General features: G+C 39.3%; 1 protein-coding gene across 1 annotated transcript; it reads right to left on the bottom strand.

The window, feature by feature from the left end:
- Positions 1–324: 324 nt before the first annotated feature.
- LOC139445971 (paired box protein Pax-5-like) lies at positions 325–14609 on the bottom strand. Its single transcript, XM_071227220.1, has 5 exons — positions 14537–14609; positions 8906–8961; positions 6089–6309; positions 4849–5293; positions 325–743 (listed from the first exon to the last, which is right to left on the bottom strand). Exons 2-5 carry the CDS (start codon positions 8916–8918, stop codon positions 325–327), a joined length of 1098 nt encoding a protein of 365 aa, XP_071083321.1. The 5' UTR covers positions 8919–8961; positions 14537–14609.
- Between the last annotated feature and the right edge of the window lie 3624 nt (positions 14610–18233).

Genomic DNA, 18233 nt, shown 5'->3' with positions numbered 1-18233 from the left:
TTCAATAAATACAAATTCAACACTAACAGTCCTTGTAGAAAGCAAACTATCGGGAACTGCTGGGTGTGTCCATTTGGTAGATCTCTGCTGGCGATCTGGCACTATCACCGACCTTCACTGCGGCCTCTGTTGGTATGTTGACAACCACGTCACTTCCTGTTCATTAGCGTGACGATACCAAGTGGCATTTAGTTCGAAGGCGATCGAGCGGCGGTACCAGCGATGTTAGCCGTTTGCTTTGGCTATCAATCACAAGTTGTCGCATTCAGGATGCCAACTTGAACCGACGATCTGAGTTTTTTTATTTGTTCAAAGTGGTTATTTTCATGATGCTGGCACGTGACTGAAACCAGGGCGCATGGGAGTCACGTGTAGTGGATACAGGCCCATTGAGGCGCCCGGATGTTGAGTTGGGTAGGGTGAAAAGCTGGAACGCATCAGTGGATACGGCAGCATTCGTGAGAAGCAAATCGGCGCACGTGCACACAGTCCGATTGAATTACTGAGCGAAGTCACACTGCATAAGTCCTCGGAAGTTTTCGATTTGCTCTCCGCCCGACTTGAGGTGCACTTTGCAGGCGTTGAATTGTCTCTCTCTCGCTTGCTCACCGTCGCTGTCTCGCTACTTGAAGTCCGGGAACTAGACACCGGTGTATTTTCTTCAGAATCCGATTCACACTTTTCCAACCGTCTTTTCTTTACAGGTGTTTCGTCATCGTCCGATTCCTGTCGTTTGTCCTCAACTGAAGAGAAGAAAATGTAACTGTCAACATTTATTATAAACAGTGCAAGTGCCTGTTGCGTAGGGGTCACCTGACTCGTGACATTTACAGCTGTTTTGAACATCAATTGATGATAGGAGTGTGACACAAATAGGACAAAATATATATTTAAAGTTGCATTAAGACCAATGCGGATCCAGCACTACATGCATTTATCGCTTTTTAAAAACGCGTAAAATGCCTAACAGTCATGATAGTGATCATAACTTTTATTATGATTAAGGGTTCATTGAATTTGGTTCTCGTCCTTACATCTACATAATGTATTTAGCTGGATGGAATATTGCTGAGTGCGGCGATAAACAACAAACATGTATTTATTTGTTGCCTTTCGTCTCATCAGTGCACATGTAACCCTGAGTTAAGAGGACCATTTCCTGATTAAATTCTAGTGTACACTATTCTGCGTTTTTCTCATTTTGCTTAGCGTGTACTACGTGTACTTAAAATGATAAATAAACCTGTATAATTATCGCGGTGCAACATCACGTCTTCTGTCCAGTCTCACGGGATCTCACGCGAGCTTACATCCGGAGCGAGTGACGATAGCTTTGTGGCCACCTCTCGCCCAAGCATTTATTTACAACACCTTGCAATCACAATAGCAATATGCTTCTCAGTTTGAATTATTTATAACCTTTACGATCAAATCATTTGGCTAAACATTTGGATCTTTTCACAGCGCTAATCTGCCCTGTGTTTGTGAGCTGAAGCACCTGCTGGTATGATTGCGGTGTCGTCTTCATCTCCCGGGGGCTCTTTTCAGCTCTCTAACTGACAACCACATTATTCTGACCTTAACCACCCCACGGCCCCAACTTTTTATTTCTTTGTAATTACTAGTTGTCCGCCATATGTGATTCTTTATCCACAACTACAAGCTATCAACATCGAGCTTTCTGTGAATTTTTAGGCGGCTCATGTTTTGATTTTTTTGCTAGTCACATCATCTACATTTTCAACAAGTAATTTTATGAATTTATATCTATTTTCTCTATAAGCTTCCATAATGATCTTTGCGTTAATATAACCTGTTCTCTGTCATAGTTTATGTAATGCCTGTTGACAGTTTTACACATTTCATGAAACATTTCATACATTTGTTCAGTGTTGGAAAAAATAGAAAAATTAGAGACGTGTAGATGGGATGTCAGCTATTAACGTTGTATTAAAATTATAACCACCTGAATACTTATGGTATATGAACGTATATAACACACATACTGAACAGTCAATGATATATGAATATATATAACGTCAACGCCAGATATTAACCAGTCTCGATTATCTGCCGAAACAAATTCCAGTAGCAGTGAAAATGTATGAATGGATCACTGAAAATTAATTATGACACTAGGCGTTCAAGAAATGTGTGAGCATGTCTTTCCCTACCGGTAGCACTCACACAGTTGTATATTAAAGTATACTGAAGTTATTTGCATATTATGTAGTAAATAATATCGAATGTTGCTATCAATCTAAACATGCCGAAATGGAATAACATGTATTTTCTGTGTTTACCTTTGTTAAAGAGGCGTTAAATTTCGGATTTTATTGTCTCATATACAAATATAAACAACAAACTGGAATTCATGACTAAAGATAACCAGTACTGTTATTATATATATTTGTCTAATGTTAATTTTCTATCATCAATGCTCTTGTTATAATAATAAATAAAACAAAATATGTTATTTCTTGTGAAACTAGCACCCATCTGCTTCTTATATTCTACTGTGATTGTTTTCATTTTTTTTCTAATTAGACACTAAAATCTAATGAGATTGCGTCACAAACTATCATAAATTGCGTTTGCCTGACTTGATCACGGCAGCAGTGTCTAGGCATGGTGCTGTGCACAATGAACCGTGATCCCTTTCGTTTCTTTTTTTGCGCATATGAAGTATTTTATTTCATTTTTTACCATAGAATGTGTGTGAATAATAAACGAAATTACTAATTCAATTTTGAAATTTCTTTTGGGGTCATTTTCTCCTTATGGATTCATTATAAATTTCTTGAATTTATTTGACATGCCACAAACCCCTTTAATTCAAGAAACGTATGAACAATCGATGTCGCTAATTAAGATTGCTACAGGTTCACTAATTAGTTGTTTTAATTCAATCATGAACCCAGGGTATTTGAATGAAACATGCCATTCAGGTCCGACCTCTACAAATCATTTGTGACCAGTCAATAGAGGGGGTGTTAGCCATTGAGGGGAATTCATCACGGCTGAATATCAGTATAAAGATTCCTTCATTAATTGGCTAATTAATCCCAGATTTACCCAGCGCTGTTACAGCTCAACAGGGCAATATTAGGGGTTCGTCAGAGCATGTCACAAAGCTTTAAATATTCATAAGCAATTTGATAAAAATCAGGTAAAAATACCCTATTGTTTTCTAGTCATTGAGAAAAGACCGTTTTCAGGTGCGATATAGATTAATTTTAGGCGAAGGGGTGGGTGGACTTTAAAAAAGTCATGGTTTTACCATCTGCTTGTATCAATAACAACTTAAAGCTTTTTCGACATTTCTAAAGAACGTTTGTTTACGATCGCTCTGACAAATAGAAGCGGGTGATAGGTCGTGTGTGAGACAAGGGCTGGATTTATGATCTGGCTATATTCAGGACGAACTGCCCGGTGGTATAATGTTTAACACTGACGGGCATCAGTACAATGACAGCCAACAAGTATCCATTGAAAACCGTTTCTCGGTGTTCGCCAAAGGAACATGTACTGTTATGATTTATTCATATTTGGAAACAATTCCTTCCCGGGCTGAATTAGGGTGGTGGAGGGCGGCTTTCTTCTTCCGTCTCTTTCTTTAATATATTTCTCTTTTGAGGGGAAAAACATGTTTTTTGGCGTCTTGTAAGATCTTTAGGATCCCCTGCATCCTAATTCGACAATATGGTCAACAATCTGCTAACCCCAGCACGTTAGTCTGGAGAGGCTCTACCCGCTACTTCTCCCATATGCCGCGGCTTCGTTCGCTAGGATTTCACTTAAAGCAATGAGGCGTTTTATTTCAATTAAGGCGTATGCTTCGTGTCAAACTAATAAGTAAATTAGCCTTAAGTCTATTAATTTCTAATAATGTAATGAAATACTAGCTTGATGGATCGGGAACGTTTTGATTGATCACTTAGTTTTGTCGTAGAAATGATTTGATGTTATCGCCCTTTCGTTTAAAGAGTCTTTTGTGTATAGCTTTTCTCTTTTTAGCGCACGCCGTTTGCATATTTACGTGGGAGCTATGTGCAAATACAATAACGTGCTCTTCTAGGGTCACCATCACGCTGCTTCTTTACCGTACAATATACCCAGTTGACTTTTTTGTACTTTTCATAAAATAGAAAAAACGGACACTTTTGCCGGTATCTGCCATAAGGTGCAGATTTCTTCGTTTAAAGGAGTCCTTGTTAAAATTAATAAGGGCCTGTAATGAAAACATTGATGCTCTTACTGTAACATTATCAAAAGTAGCTATAATGCAAATTTAATTATTATGTCATAAGGTGTGCCTTGAGACCATTAGGAACAACCTGAAAAAAGCTGTCTTTGAATATTTTTATGTTTCATTTTCTAAATATTTATTAACTTATTTTAAAAATGATATGGAGAAAGGTTTTGAAATTATTATTTTATATTATCCCGAGTAGATAATATACCCCCTGTACTTTAGCTGAAGTCTTTCGAAAGTAACAAGTATTTTATCACCTGGGGGCCGGGAAAATAATCCATCTTGATGAAAAACCATTGTACTTTAGAACAAATAAGGTGCCCTATCAAATGAAAGATTTATTATGAATTCACTATTATATTCAGGCGCTCCTGGTGGGCATTAAGAACAATTTTCAGAAAAGAATTAACCCTGTAATTTTATGTGGTGTTCCTGACGTACAATTGTTGCTTAGCACTTACATTGAAATCGATTGTTACTTCGTCACATTTTTTACAGCTAGAGTTAAAATCAGCGTAATATTCCTATTAAGACTATAATTATATTTTTGTCAGGTTTTGGTTTGTTGAGATGATCGAAATTACTCTACTAACCTTTAACCTTGTCTTCCGCTTTCCTTTTGATTCCCAACGCTCTCTCGATGTCTCTTTCTTTCTCTCTCTCCTTCTCTTCATCCCTCTCCCCCAGCTTGCCAGCTGCCTCACCCCCCAGAGGCTGGACCAGGCGAGGGTAGGAGAGCCCGGGTATGGGTAGGGGGTACCACGCCCCGGGGTAGGACGGCATGGACACATAGGGCATCGGGGCGGGGGAGCAGGCTGGGGAGAACCTGGTGGCCAGGTCCATGGCGAAGGGAGACTGGTCGGAGGCACAGGCGTTGGCGTTGCGGAGTATTCTGTTGATGGAGCTGACGCTGGGGATGGTGGTGTCGTCACAGACTCTCTGTGCCAGCAGCTGGTCGCGGATCTCCCAGGCGAAGATGGAAGGGTTCTGCTGTTTTAGCTCCAGGATCTTCCTCACCACCAGAGGTGTGGCCACTTGCTGTGGAGGGACAGGGGCAATTAATATACATCACAGGTTGACTTTGCGTGTCGTTTAACGTCAAACTCAGCTATATTATATATGACAGTCAGTCTGTAAATAATCGAATCGACAATCAAGATATTGACATTATGAGCATCGAACTACACAATTTGGATACGATGTCATGCATCAACCAGTTCAGCGAGCCTGACCATCCGATACCGGTAGTCGCCTTTCAGGACCAGCATGGTTTGCTGAAGATCCATGGATAGGTGTGTCCACTGGTTGTAATACATTATGAATGTAGAAAACATATATGACAGTATCTGAACGGATAATGTTTTCAAGGATAGAATGGATGGAGTCGCTAAATGACTTGAGACGTCAATGAGAAATTAATTAACTCATGTCTTTGAATACACAATGCCTTTTAGAAAGTGGCCAAATGTAACAAATGTTATGTTTGGGATAACATTTTCTTAGTGAAGTACAAATTCTAGTACTTTTCGGGTTGGGTCCGATCCAGGATTCGAACCCACACTCTCTAAACGACTATATTTAAACATGTTCAGTGTTTCGTTTCCAACAGTAGAAACGTGACTATACGATTAGAGTGAGTGGGTGAGTATGGTTTAACGCCGCTTTTAGCAATATTCCAGCAATATCACGGCGGGGGACACCAGAAATAGGCTTCACACATTGTACCCATGTCGGGAATCGAACCCGGGTCTTTGTCGTGACCAGCGAACGCTTTAACCACTGTGCTACCCGACCGCCCCGATACGATTAGAAATAGATTAGAGTTACCCGCACCTTGGGCTTGCTACCTCCAATAGATCCGGGCTTGATGGAACCCGTCTCGTAGTATCTTGTGAGGATCTTGCTGACACACCCATGGGACACAAGAAGCTGGCGAGATATGTCGCACGGCCTAACGCCCATCTGAGCTAGTTCCACGATGCGTCGTCGTACATGGTCAGGAAGTGGACGGCCGTTCACGAAGACCCCTCCCAGTTGATTAACCCCTGTCTGGCCTGAAGGGTAAACATTAACTAGGTAATTAAATGAAGAACATAGGTGCATTAAATGTTCAAAAGTTATATTCCATCAAAATGACATTGTTTAATATAGATTTAACAGTTTTCCCTCTAGCGAGCATAAAACGTCAAACAGCTCCCGTCACACACTGCTTCCACATTTGTGAGCAACATGATAGCTAGCATTCACTTGAATACCTGTGTGCAACATCACAACGATGTGCTGAAGGTTCCGTTTGAGACAAATGATTAGTCTTCTTTCGACACACGGTTCCCATCTGACACAGCCATCGCCATCGATCGTAGAGAGTGGTATTTTCATCTGGTAGTTATCACTGATTATAAAACATCCTAGATCTGTCAAGACTAGCGAATGGGTTTTTTGAAAAAAACATATTTGAATCTAACCCCAAACGTGGATGTTTTGTGGGCCCCAACTACTTAAGAAGACATTTTATGCTGGTCTGAAAGGAGCAGCATCGCCCACACAAATAATAAAAATATTTTACCCTGACCTTAAATAATATATGTCGATTACGTATGACTGCCTAGGTAAATGAAGCCGTAAATCGCCGTTCATTCGACATAGGGAACAAGCTTTTGCAGCACCGGACTTTCTATGGAAAGGTATTTTATAGAATCGTATTCAACAAACTCACAGCTTGAAACCGGTGGTATTGAATGAGCAACGGCGGAGGATGTCTTAATGAAGCGAGAGATGTAAGACCTACTATGAGCGTCGTTTTACGCCCATAAACACGCGGCACTCAATAGGTCTCAATCTTCCCTTATACCCGCCTGTCGTTTGTCCGCGACACAATCATATGTCTTTTAATTTCTCAGACTTACACTTCGACGAGTTCGTTTTAATAACCATGCGCGCCTTCCTGGGCATATACAATAAGCACGAATGTTACTGCGGTGTGCTTGGTGTAATTGTAGGGAGCAGACCAATTGAGAAATTTTCTGCATTTGCTGGTTAAAATACCATCTAGTATTATAGCAACTATGGGTGTGATTTTTACTCTGTGATCAAAGGTGTGCGTGAATAACGCAGTGTTAACCCCTCTTACTTCGCGATGGCCAATTCAGGAGAACACAGTGCGCCGGTACATTAGCCATGATGGCGTTCGTCTCTGCGCGGGGATAATGAGGAAGCGCATTGTTCTGTTTTGTTTGGTGTGTCTGTGTGAATTCTGTTGTTCAGTGCTGCATTGTACAGTACAAATGCTATATAAGAAGCTACCTACTCAAGTGACAGATGGACGGGGGAATTTCGCATAGTTAAGTCATCGTTCAATGTGTAGCTGATACAATCTCGTAATTTCCTTTGCAGCGAGAGCGACGTGCTGTTTTATGACGGGAATAGTTAAAGACATGTTGTAACGTGTAGAAGTTTCAATGTGTTTATAGAACAATTAAATATGAAAAAGTGGGCGAATGAGTGTTTAAGTCGCATGTAAAGAAGTATCTCAATTGTTTCAGCGTTGACGCCAAGAAACGACGTCACATAGTGTACACGTATAGGGAGTTGAACACGGATATTCGGCGTGACGAGCGACCAATTAACACGAAGGTTACATTGGCGCCTCTGAGTAACGTGGAAATGGTAATCAGTGGGATATTCAAAGAATAATGATGACATGACAATTATTTCGACAATCTCACTTATTGACACAATCGTGATGATACATGGTACTGTGACAAGAATATGGAAACAGATGGAAAAAGAGAATCGGAGCGACACGTAATGCGACTGACATGTAGTTCTACTGTTATGATAAGATGTACATGAACGCATGTATCTGATGACATTGGAAGAATCTCGCAATATGAAGACCGTGTTTTACATGAAAAGATCGTGTTATATGGCGACTTGCATCTCCAAGTAATGTTACAATATCTGCTGGCAGTGGAACATGTTACAATAGAACGTGTGATAAATCGGAAAAAGAAAACTTATTACAAATCCAAAACGTAAACGCTGGAGAACAAGCCGTCAAATATCCACAGAAAAGGCAAAATAGTGATGACAATTACATGAATGATTCACTATGAAACATTGTAATCACACATTTTCAATCAATTATTGTAACAAACGTGAAACAGTAGTGTCAAATATTTGACGTCAAGGTGAAATGTAACAATTAAAAGTTGACTTCACCAAATACAACAAATGGGAGGAAAAGTGACTTGCATATATCACCCTTTCCGTCTGACCTAATCCCAAGTAAAGCCTAGCTTTTTATACCACCAGAAGAGTGAAATGTATTTGTGTCCAAGTTTGAGGTATAAAACAGACTCAATTCACAACGTGGACAACAGGTTAATAAATGCAAAATATACTACCCAACTTTTGATAGCGGTATGTCAGATATAGTTAAATAGACTTGACATATTACGAGAAACAATTTTGTCTAGCGTGGAAATATACAAAATATCCCTATGAAAAGTTGCTCTCAACGGTCCCAGGGTGCCGTTTTCTGGTGATCGCAACTCCCACATGTTAACATATAGGCTTGGGTAGCACTAAGGTTGTCTTGTACAACAGCACCCAGATAATTGTCAAAAAGTTTAAGGAACCAAACTTCACCTGTATGGGGCATGGTTCCTGGCGACTCCACAGTTGTAGGATTTACGTCTCTTCACCTGAAACAAAAACAAGGGGAATTAAGTAAAATAATCATGCGAAAATCAGACTCTAAACGGTTAAAGCAGGCCCTTTGGTCCATACCTAGCTGCTGCTGTAACTGCCTGAACGATTCTAAGGGTCTAGTTCACAGCGTTAGGAGCTATAGGTGCATTCCCGAGCTTATAAAACGGGTGGATTTAACGCGCAGCGAGGCGGCTCCAAGTACCACTCTGATCCCCCACATCCTTGTGAGCTTGTACGATGTTGATGGGAAATATGTACATGTAGATAGACCGATAGCACTTAGACATTGGGCACATGACTAGGTTAAGTTCAAACTCGGAGCGAATATAAATACCTTATCAGATATCGTTACTCACACATGCACGGGTAGCCGCGTTACAAACAAGCGTTTTCTATACGCTGTTGCATATAAATGCGAGTTTTAGTTGACGATAATGTCTTTGGTAAACGGGTGCATTTTTTAGGAGTTTACTCAGTGCAAGTTTTATATTTTGTCACATACAGTGTTATTCTGCACGCTACAGTAGTGAAGGTATTGTTGTGGAGATCAGTGTCTGTCATGTACCTCGTGCATTGTCATGTGTATGTATGTGAGCTGAGGTACATATACATAATCGCGTACACTGTTTGGGTATATGAATCACCGGCTACCCGATACGCTCACGGAGCTTGGGTATATGATAATGATAAACATATAATAATAACAGAAACAGGTTTTTTTTAACCAAAACACACACGAATATCATATGATATTCTTAAAGTATATATTCTTAAAGAAGATATCAACGGTGGTGTTGTTTGATCAGCATTAGAGGCAACGGTGATGTGATTTGATCAATAATCAATACAAAACTGGTATCCTTTTCGTGTAAAGCTTTAAGGAAACACGTCATTATAATGATTGGAAACTTGTTTCGGGTATGTTTTCCCATGCACAGAGCATGGATGAATAGTTTGAAGTAATTTATCACAACCGTTTTAAATCCTGTTATTAAATTGATCAAATAAAATTAACAAATTTTATACAAGATTATAGTCCTTGTATCAAAGTCTACGTTGTATATATCTGGTGACATTATATCAATCTCAAAATAGCTTTATCTATAATGAATTTATGTCGTCAGTAAATATCAATGTATTGAAGTCCTTAGCTGCATATATATGTCATGTAATAAATTTAAGAGATGACGACCAAGCTGGAATAATGCTGAGTGTGGCGTACAACAACAAACAACTAATAAACAAACAAGCAAACGTAAGAAATGATATAACAACCGATATAAACAATTAAAATGATTTCTGTACATCTACCCTCCACACAATTGCTCTGTAGGCATGTGGCCTGTCAGCATTTCTGCCGTAAAGACTTGATTATGGTGTGCACGCGTCTTTCACTGCTAACATATACGGAAACGTGACGAAACTCGATACAAAGAGTGAGTGGTTTAACGCCGCTTTTAGCAATATTCCAGCAACATCACGACTGGGGACATTAGAAATGGGCTTCACAAATTGTACCCATGTCGGGAATCGAACCCAGGTCTTCGGCGGTACGAGCGAACGCTTTAACCGCTACCTGACCACCCCTTCGATACAAAGAAGCAAGCCCCCAAACAAACCCCCGTTACCAAACCACACCTTGACTTAATATTACTTCGGTAAAAACAGCTACGATAATGTGATACCTATTTGCCTATACTGCCATTATAACCTTAAAGCATCATGGTCTGCAGAAACATATCAATGTATTACCAGTGAAAACATTTGTTATTAAATGGTTATTACAAATCTACGGAAACTGTAAATATAAAGACACTAGAAGAAATACACATATTCTGTTTCATAGCTGATGCAGATAATCTAACAAAATAACCAATAAAGTCGCATGTGAAATTATTCAATTATGTACATGTTATCAACATTTACGGAATCCTTTTAGAGCCATCTGCTTATTTATTTTATTCTTGAAATTTCAAGACACTAAGTTGAAATTTCAAGATGATATATAGAAATTTTAAGATAACCAAAAACCAAATGGATTTTTAAGGCTTCCGCAAACTTTAGACAGACATATATGAAATATGAAATCTATGAGATGAGTGAATCGTGTTTACCTCTTAAAAATCGTGTTACCTCTTACAATCAGCGTGACATCTATCAGCGAAGAGGTGGGGAGGAGACACTGATGCAAGATGTTCCCGATGCTACTTACAGGGGATTAAGACAGGGTGTTATCTACTTAGCACAGGAACCAGAAGGCGATCCTCCACTCCGGAGCGAACGATTAAGGACACAGATTGACTACACGTGCCAAGAAATGACCAAGGCCAGAGGCGATCGTGTATTTCCTTTTGTCCGTGGTGTATGGGACATTCCGAAATTGACACCCTTCTCAAAAGCCTCTCATCGACTCATCACCTTTTTCTGCCGCGGTCAGATCAGAGGGTTCGTTGAAGCAATTACCAGTATTGCAGTAAAATGTTACGTGAATAAGCCTCAAAGGGAACATGTTTCCTTTGTCAAGTCGTTAGTTCGAACTCTTCTGTGGTGAAAATGAAGGATTATGGTACATAGGTCTAAGGAAAAACTTAAGCCTGATTTAATAATCTGTTTGAGAATAAACACGTTTGAGTGAATTATATGTCGCTTCAGCGATCACACGGTGTTAATTCGACGAGAGCGTTTGTTTTTGCACGATGAAAGATTAGAGTTCGATTGAAACCCCTTTAGAAGCTGCGACACATGCTACCATATCTCTCTCTCCTGTTACCACTACACCGAGAATCATTGTAAAGGTTTAAAACAAAATGGAAACCATGAAAACCTCGAACCAGAAACGACAAATGATTAACTTCCTGTTAACAGGCTGTCAAACTTCAACATTAAACAATATATAACTGGCGATAAATACAACAACAATGCTCCGAACGTTTTGGCAACAGTTTGTTGACATGAGTTTACCTGGACGTACCAGATCAAAGGTACATATAAGGATCAAACGTTCATCAACAACGGCTGTTAGACTTTAACTGATTCAAATTGGGTACTGCAGGTGCAGGATGTGTGTCGTGTAAAACAGAACCGAAGACAATTGTTAACATAACGCAACCTTAACATTCATCTACAACCGGCACGTGACCTACGTGTATTTTAATAATTTAAAGATAAATTTAGTTACGATGGAATAATTAATAAAAAGGGACTTGGCTTTACTTTTCTAATGTCATTTAACACCAGCAGCATTTAAACCATACGGAAATTATTATTAAATTTGGGAATTTTCATTATATAATTATAGTTTCTGTGTTCTTGATGTTCGTATTCACAAGGAAAAGCTGTTGTCCTCTATAAAACAACATGGCATCGGGCCGAGCATAAAGAAAGGACGGGTTTAAACTGGATATGTTTCAAAATAGTTTTTGCTTGATCAAAGTGCTTTATTGATTATTCGTCATCACTATAAGTTTTTAAGAAAAAAAATTCATGAAAGGCTACACATGTTGTATGTTGGTGCCAAAGAAAGAGACATGTGGGGTTGGCCGGGCATCAACTATAACTTGTGAACCCACCCCTTCTAGTATACAGCTCTGTGTGACGAATTAGTACCACCCCAGTTTCTGGTGGGATGACCAGGAAACATTTGAACTGCTGCAGGAGACGCAACCCGCCGAGTCCCAATACCCGGCGGCGCTCTTACGGGTGTAAGAAACGTTATATGTCATTGTTGTACAACAATAAGGACAATTTCAGATCCGATAATTTGTCTTATTAGAGCAGACTTGTGCGTCCTTTTGTCGGCTTGACGTCCGAGAAGATAGTCACCACCGGACAAAGACCGATCACGAGGGAGGCTCCCGAAACAGTTAAGTCATAAAAGGATATAAAAGTTACTTTGGGACAATGGTTTCCCTCCTTAATGACACAATGTATCTTCGCCTGACAGCAATATATACAATCCGGTGCATCTTAAGGAGGGAATCATAGGATTACTAAACCAAAATAAGAGCAAGTTTAATACTTAATCATCTTCAATTAACGCCAGTTTAGGGGGAACAGATTGCTGCAAACCTGTGTTCCCTAACACTCTGAAACAAATCGATGGAACTGCTGTGAGACTCATAGACGACCAAGCGAGGTGTTAGCCAGCTAAGGGGGTGTCGTGCTCGCGTCTTCCAGCGGGACGTTGGGCAGAATATGGCTTAATAACCACGTCTGAACGAATTCAGAACCATTTTTTTTTTATATTTCTTTAGAATAATCAAACCTTGCTGGGTAGAAATAATTACAGATATAACGGTTGATAAACCCATGTTGTTTTACCACTGTGCTGACGGAATCCCACCAAGCTGGTTGAAATACTGATTATACAACGAGGTGAACCATTTCAATACTTGCAGTCTTGAGAAAAGTTGTGAGATTTTCGGAAGCGATTATTTCACAGCTTGAAATTTTATTCACACCCAAGGTGTCATTAAACAATATGGTATTTGTTCCCTCACGAACTGTGTGTGTCGGATACAGCGATTTCGATTTTACAACTATTTAATAGCTAATTTCAAACAGATTTGAACCAAGATAGTTTTGTCAGCAATACCATCCAATTACAGTGCCGCAACATGTAGGCTTGCGGGACAAGTACTCACTGAAAAACAATCAGTTCTGTAAGACCGGAGTGTACATTATTGGAACAGTTTTCGATAAATAGTGGCACGAGCACCGTTTGTGAAAATAAAACAAATGTGTGTGTGTGTGTGTGTGTGTAGGGGGGGGGGGGGGGGGGGGGTGTTACAATATGTTCCATAAGGGCAAAAACTAAAACAGTATCCGTCGAATAATTATAATCTGACATACTCAAGAGAGTCGAGAGAACGGGTGATTTCTGAACATTCTGAATTTAAACCGGCATGGTGTAATTTGTTTAGGTAGGTAAGGCAATATGGTATTAACAATCATTTTGTCTGGGACTGTGCGCATGCGCGACGATTCTTTTAGTTTTTAGTTTTAAGGAAAATTAAAGAACCATCATTTGCGGGAACAGTTGTGAAAACTTTCTAAACACACAAAGTAAATTTAAAGTAAGAATGAAATTAGTTACAAAGATTATTTTAACAGCGATAAAACAACGTTATCGGCATATATTTATATATGTCGGGGTACCAATATAACTTTGCCGGTTTGTTAAAAATAAAAATAAAAGTTTTTACCGCCGATACCCGTTTGTGATAGGATCGGATAAAATCAACGCAAGCCTGTTTGTTTTAAACGCAATATTTTAAGTAAATTATCGTATACCTTAGTTTGGAGGAGATTCGGGATTATACAGAACAACAATGCGTTCTATGATTATCACTGTGTTGTGCGAGAATAAAAAACGGAATGTTCCAATATGTTGAATTGTCCAGTGGAATTTGAAAAAAACTCTCATCCTTTTTATCCAACAATCAAAAGAAAAACAATTAAAAACATTACAATAATGATCTTAAATTTGGCAATGTACTCTGTAGAATTATACTATAAAATGCAGAATCACATTCTAGTATTAGAAAGCAGTGAAAATATTTAAATAACCTTGCTCTGTCAGTTGAACGACGGACAGCGGAGTTGGGAAGCGGAACAGGCAGACATGCGACTTCTGTGGTACCGTGTCGAACTGTTTCTGGTTAGAATCCTAGGCCCATCCCTTATATACCCCCAATAACCACGTGCACTGGGAACCTATAGATAAACAAACCACCACAAATCAAGGCCGACTTCCTCTCATGTTAAAATATTGAACCTAAATCTTTACCACTGATTAAACAATTTATCTGTTATCATCCCCGATTAACAAGTCCTATTCAGAGGAATGATGTTTAATCTCTTCCCGAAAATGCATGTCGTGCGTCTGTTATAGAAACTACTTTGCCACGCCGTACGTCCTCGGAGAGAGCTTTTGTTAGATGCTGATTAGCGGTGCGCCATCTGCAATTGTTTAATTGAGCAGTGAAGGTAATTTCAGCTTTGTACTAATGTTTTAGCAGGTTAAGTGTTTAATTGTACCGTAACAGCCCTCCTCTTTACGGCATTAGCGAACCTCGGGCAGAACGATGAGCAGTCGAGGAAACTCGGTGTTCGTTGTTTGCCGTCACAGATGGATGCTTGCGACGGAGCTTGTGTTGAAAGTTGGACAGGAGTTTATCATCTGGTCTCGTTACGCTCAATGCTATCGTCGCATTATGTTGTTAGGATTTTGTAGATAATATACACATTCCTGAAGATCATGTGGTTTATATTCTTATAGTATTTTTTTCACCAGTTTCGCCATCTTCAGCGTGACTATGTAAACATATTCAACACACACATATTTATATGTACTAAATATTACGTGTTCATTTATATCTATGTAAATGCTTTTAAATATGACATTGATATATTGATAACAAGGTTTTTAAGTCCATAACTAGTTCTCATCGCAATATTGCTTAAGCAGTCCCGGAGCGACGATGAATTGTTGTTGACGTACAACTTAGATATGTGAAGACAGTCCACCAAATCAGTTTACTCCCAAGACAGCAATATTGACAGCGACAAGAATAAATAACACCAGTATCCTTCATATAACACAGGGCAGATATTTTGTCCTACATGTACACGCACACTGGGGCAACTCTACATACTCATCTTATACCGGTTCATCACTTGCGTTCGTATACACGTTCTTTTTTTTAATGCGAAAACAAAGTTATATGAAATATTCTGTGAATTTCTAAATGTACGGTAACTATCGTTTAGAAGAGAATAAATATATAACACTGTCATTGTGTCCTTTTATATGTTTATCATGGGTATGTAATTATTAAGAACCTACAGACAAAAATAGAATTTTTTTGGTTTGTTTAATTTTTTTTTATTATTGTGATATGGAAAGGTGTTAAAAATAAAGTTTTATTTTAGAAACCTAATATTAGCAACAATTAAAACATTCTATATAGTGAGTATTGTCGCGGGGTGAAAGATATTGGATTACTATTTTATTTAATAGCACGGTGTTTCCATGTCAGGTGTAATAATTACTTCGTGGGAATACATTGTAAGTAATATTTTGGATAAAACGGGTAAAACATATATAATATTATAATCACTTCGAATTCTCAAATGAAAAACTTTAAAAAGTGAAAAGTTGTTTTTAACTGTAAGGTTCGGAAACTATTTTAAGACATAGACAACTGATTCCAAACACTTCATACAGTAGTGATGTACATGTGAGATGAAACACAAATCATATAGTAAAGATAACTTACCTGTAATATTGGAGCAGCGAGTGTCAGTCGAGCTAGTCGCGAATGGTTGTCACGGTTGAAACTGACAGGGTATCTTGGATGCGCGTGGCCGTCACACTTACCAACCGTCAGTGCGCACGCTCACGCCCGCCAGCCAATCGAATCACAGTCTTTGTATCGCCACGGAAATTGCCCGGACTTCCGTAGACAGATTAAGCACTTACGCTTCTCGTAGTATGTTCATGAATTTTTAAAAGAAAGTTGATGAAGATTTCAAAAACACCCTGCGTTTGTATGAGCGAAGATAGACCGCCAAGTCGTGTTGTCGCAGCAAGATGGAGTCAATTTGCGAGCGGCACGAAAACCGCTTCGACTTTAAACGTTCGGTACAAATTACCAGCGTCGTAATTCTAAAGGAGGGAAGAACGACTGTTGCCTTCGCCCTTGTTTTCGATAGAATGTTTTGTCCTCTCATGCGGAAATGAATTTCAGCGAACTAGAAGATGAAGCGGAGAGAGGGAGGGTGTATTCAATGGGGCTATGAATTAAACAAACCACGACGGTTCCTGGGCTCTCAACTACACACGGTTATGGCACAGACGTCTATATGCGAGCGTCGCTCGTGCGTGATAAACTCCTTATTTTCAGAGATCTAGTTTAGTATTTTTCGACAAAATTCTTAATTTATCGTGATTGACGTGGTATTAAGGCCCGCCTTCCACATGTAACTCTGTGAGACTGTGGCCAAATGAATAGCGAACAGGGCGAACAAAATGGCCAGCCGTTTGGCACTATCAGGGAAAGGAAATGAGCTGTATTGTCTATTTTCTATCTAGGAAATACGGAGTTAGGGGATTTTCAACGCTTTTATGTGGATCTTTCAAGCTAGGGCGACAAGACATGTCTGAGGCGTCGGTCGAGAGAACAGAGCGAGGATGAGAAATTTCCTGTTCGTTTCATTCGCTTTATGTGCATCACGTTAAAGTACGAGACCCGTCGCTGTCCCCCTTTCATCGGGATAATATCAAAGTCACAGATTTACGGGGTATGTCACTGCCGAGTTGGAATAAATATAGTTGATGTTTAATGATGACCACTGCTTAACCCGCCCGCAAAAATAGGCCCCGACACCATATTAATAACAGGAATGTTTTATTCAGATGAATAATGAATTCCACAATTAATAAAAAATGGTGACTTAAGATGTGTTCAGGTCTATAAAGTAATGATGACGGAATGGCTGTTGTGTTTTGCAGGGAATATTTGGAGGAAAACGAACACTTAAATTGACAATACAGATGGCAGACTGTTAATTATGTCAGTTTCAGGGTGGATTCGGGGTGGAGTGGATGCATGTGGTTCCCTGGAGGGTACGGATTCGTTGGGATGGATATTATCTTAATATGGTGAATTTATGTATTCGGTTGTATTTGCTTTCAATACATAATTAAGATTTGCACAGAGCTTTGGGTTTCTTTTTTGACAACTACATATGTCACCTTAACATAGTATGGGATGGGATGGGTGTGGTCCTATTAATGGTGTGCAGGACAGTGCACTGCCGGGGGAAAGAAAGTTTACACTTAAAAAGTGGATTTGAACAAAACATTTTAAACTTTATCAAACGTTACTTTAGGACCCAAAACACAACTATTATAACAGTATCAAACCCATCACCATCGAATAAATATATATTTCCTGTTTGTTTCCTTTTTGGGCACCTTCAAACATGGGTGTATTCATTCTCTTACCCAGCAGTTTATATACAGTGGTAAAATGAACAAGGGCAACATAAACATCCTGTTACAGTGTTAACGTGTCGTATTCGGCACAAGCAGGGCTGTTACAATCAGTACATGTACTAATCAAGTCATAAGTAGCAATAACTGGCAGATATATAGGACCCCTACTAATCCGAACAATACGTACATATAACTGTTCGGATTAACAAGTGTATGGAATTTCTGAAACGTTAAGGAAGTCTACGTGGTTGGCATAAGCGACAA

Source organism: Haliotis cracherodii, unplaced genomic scaffold (genome assembly GCF_022045235.1).
Source record: "Haliotis cracherodii isolate W230 unplaced genomic scaffold, xgHalCrac1.p SCAF_6, whole genome shotgun sequence".
NCBI classification, from domain to species: Eukaryota; Metazoa; Mollusca; class Gastropoda; order Lepetellida; family Haliotidae; genus Haliotis; species Haliotis cracherodii.
This window is presented reverse-complemented; position numbering and strand designations above follow the sequence as displayed.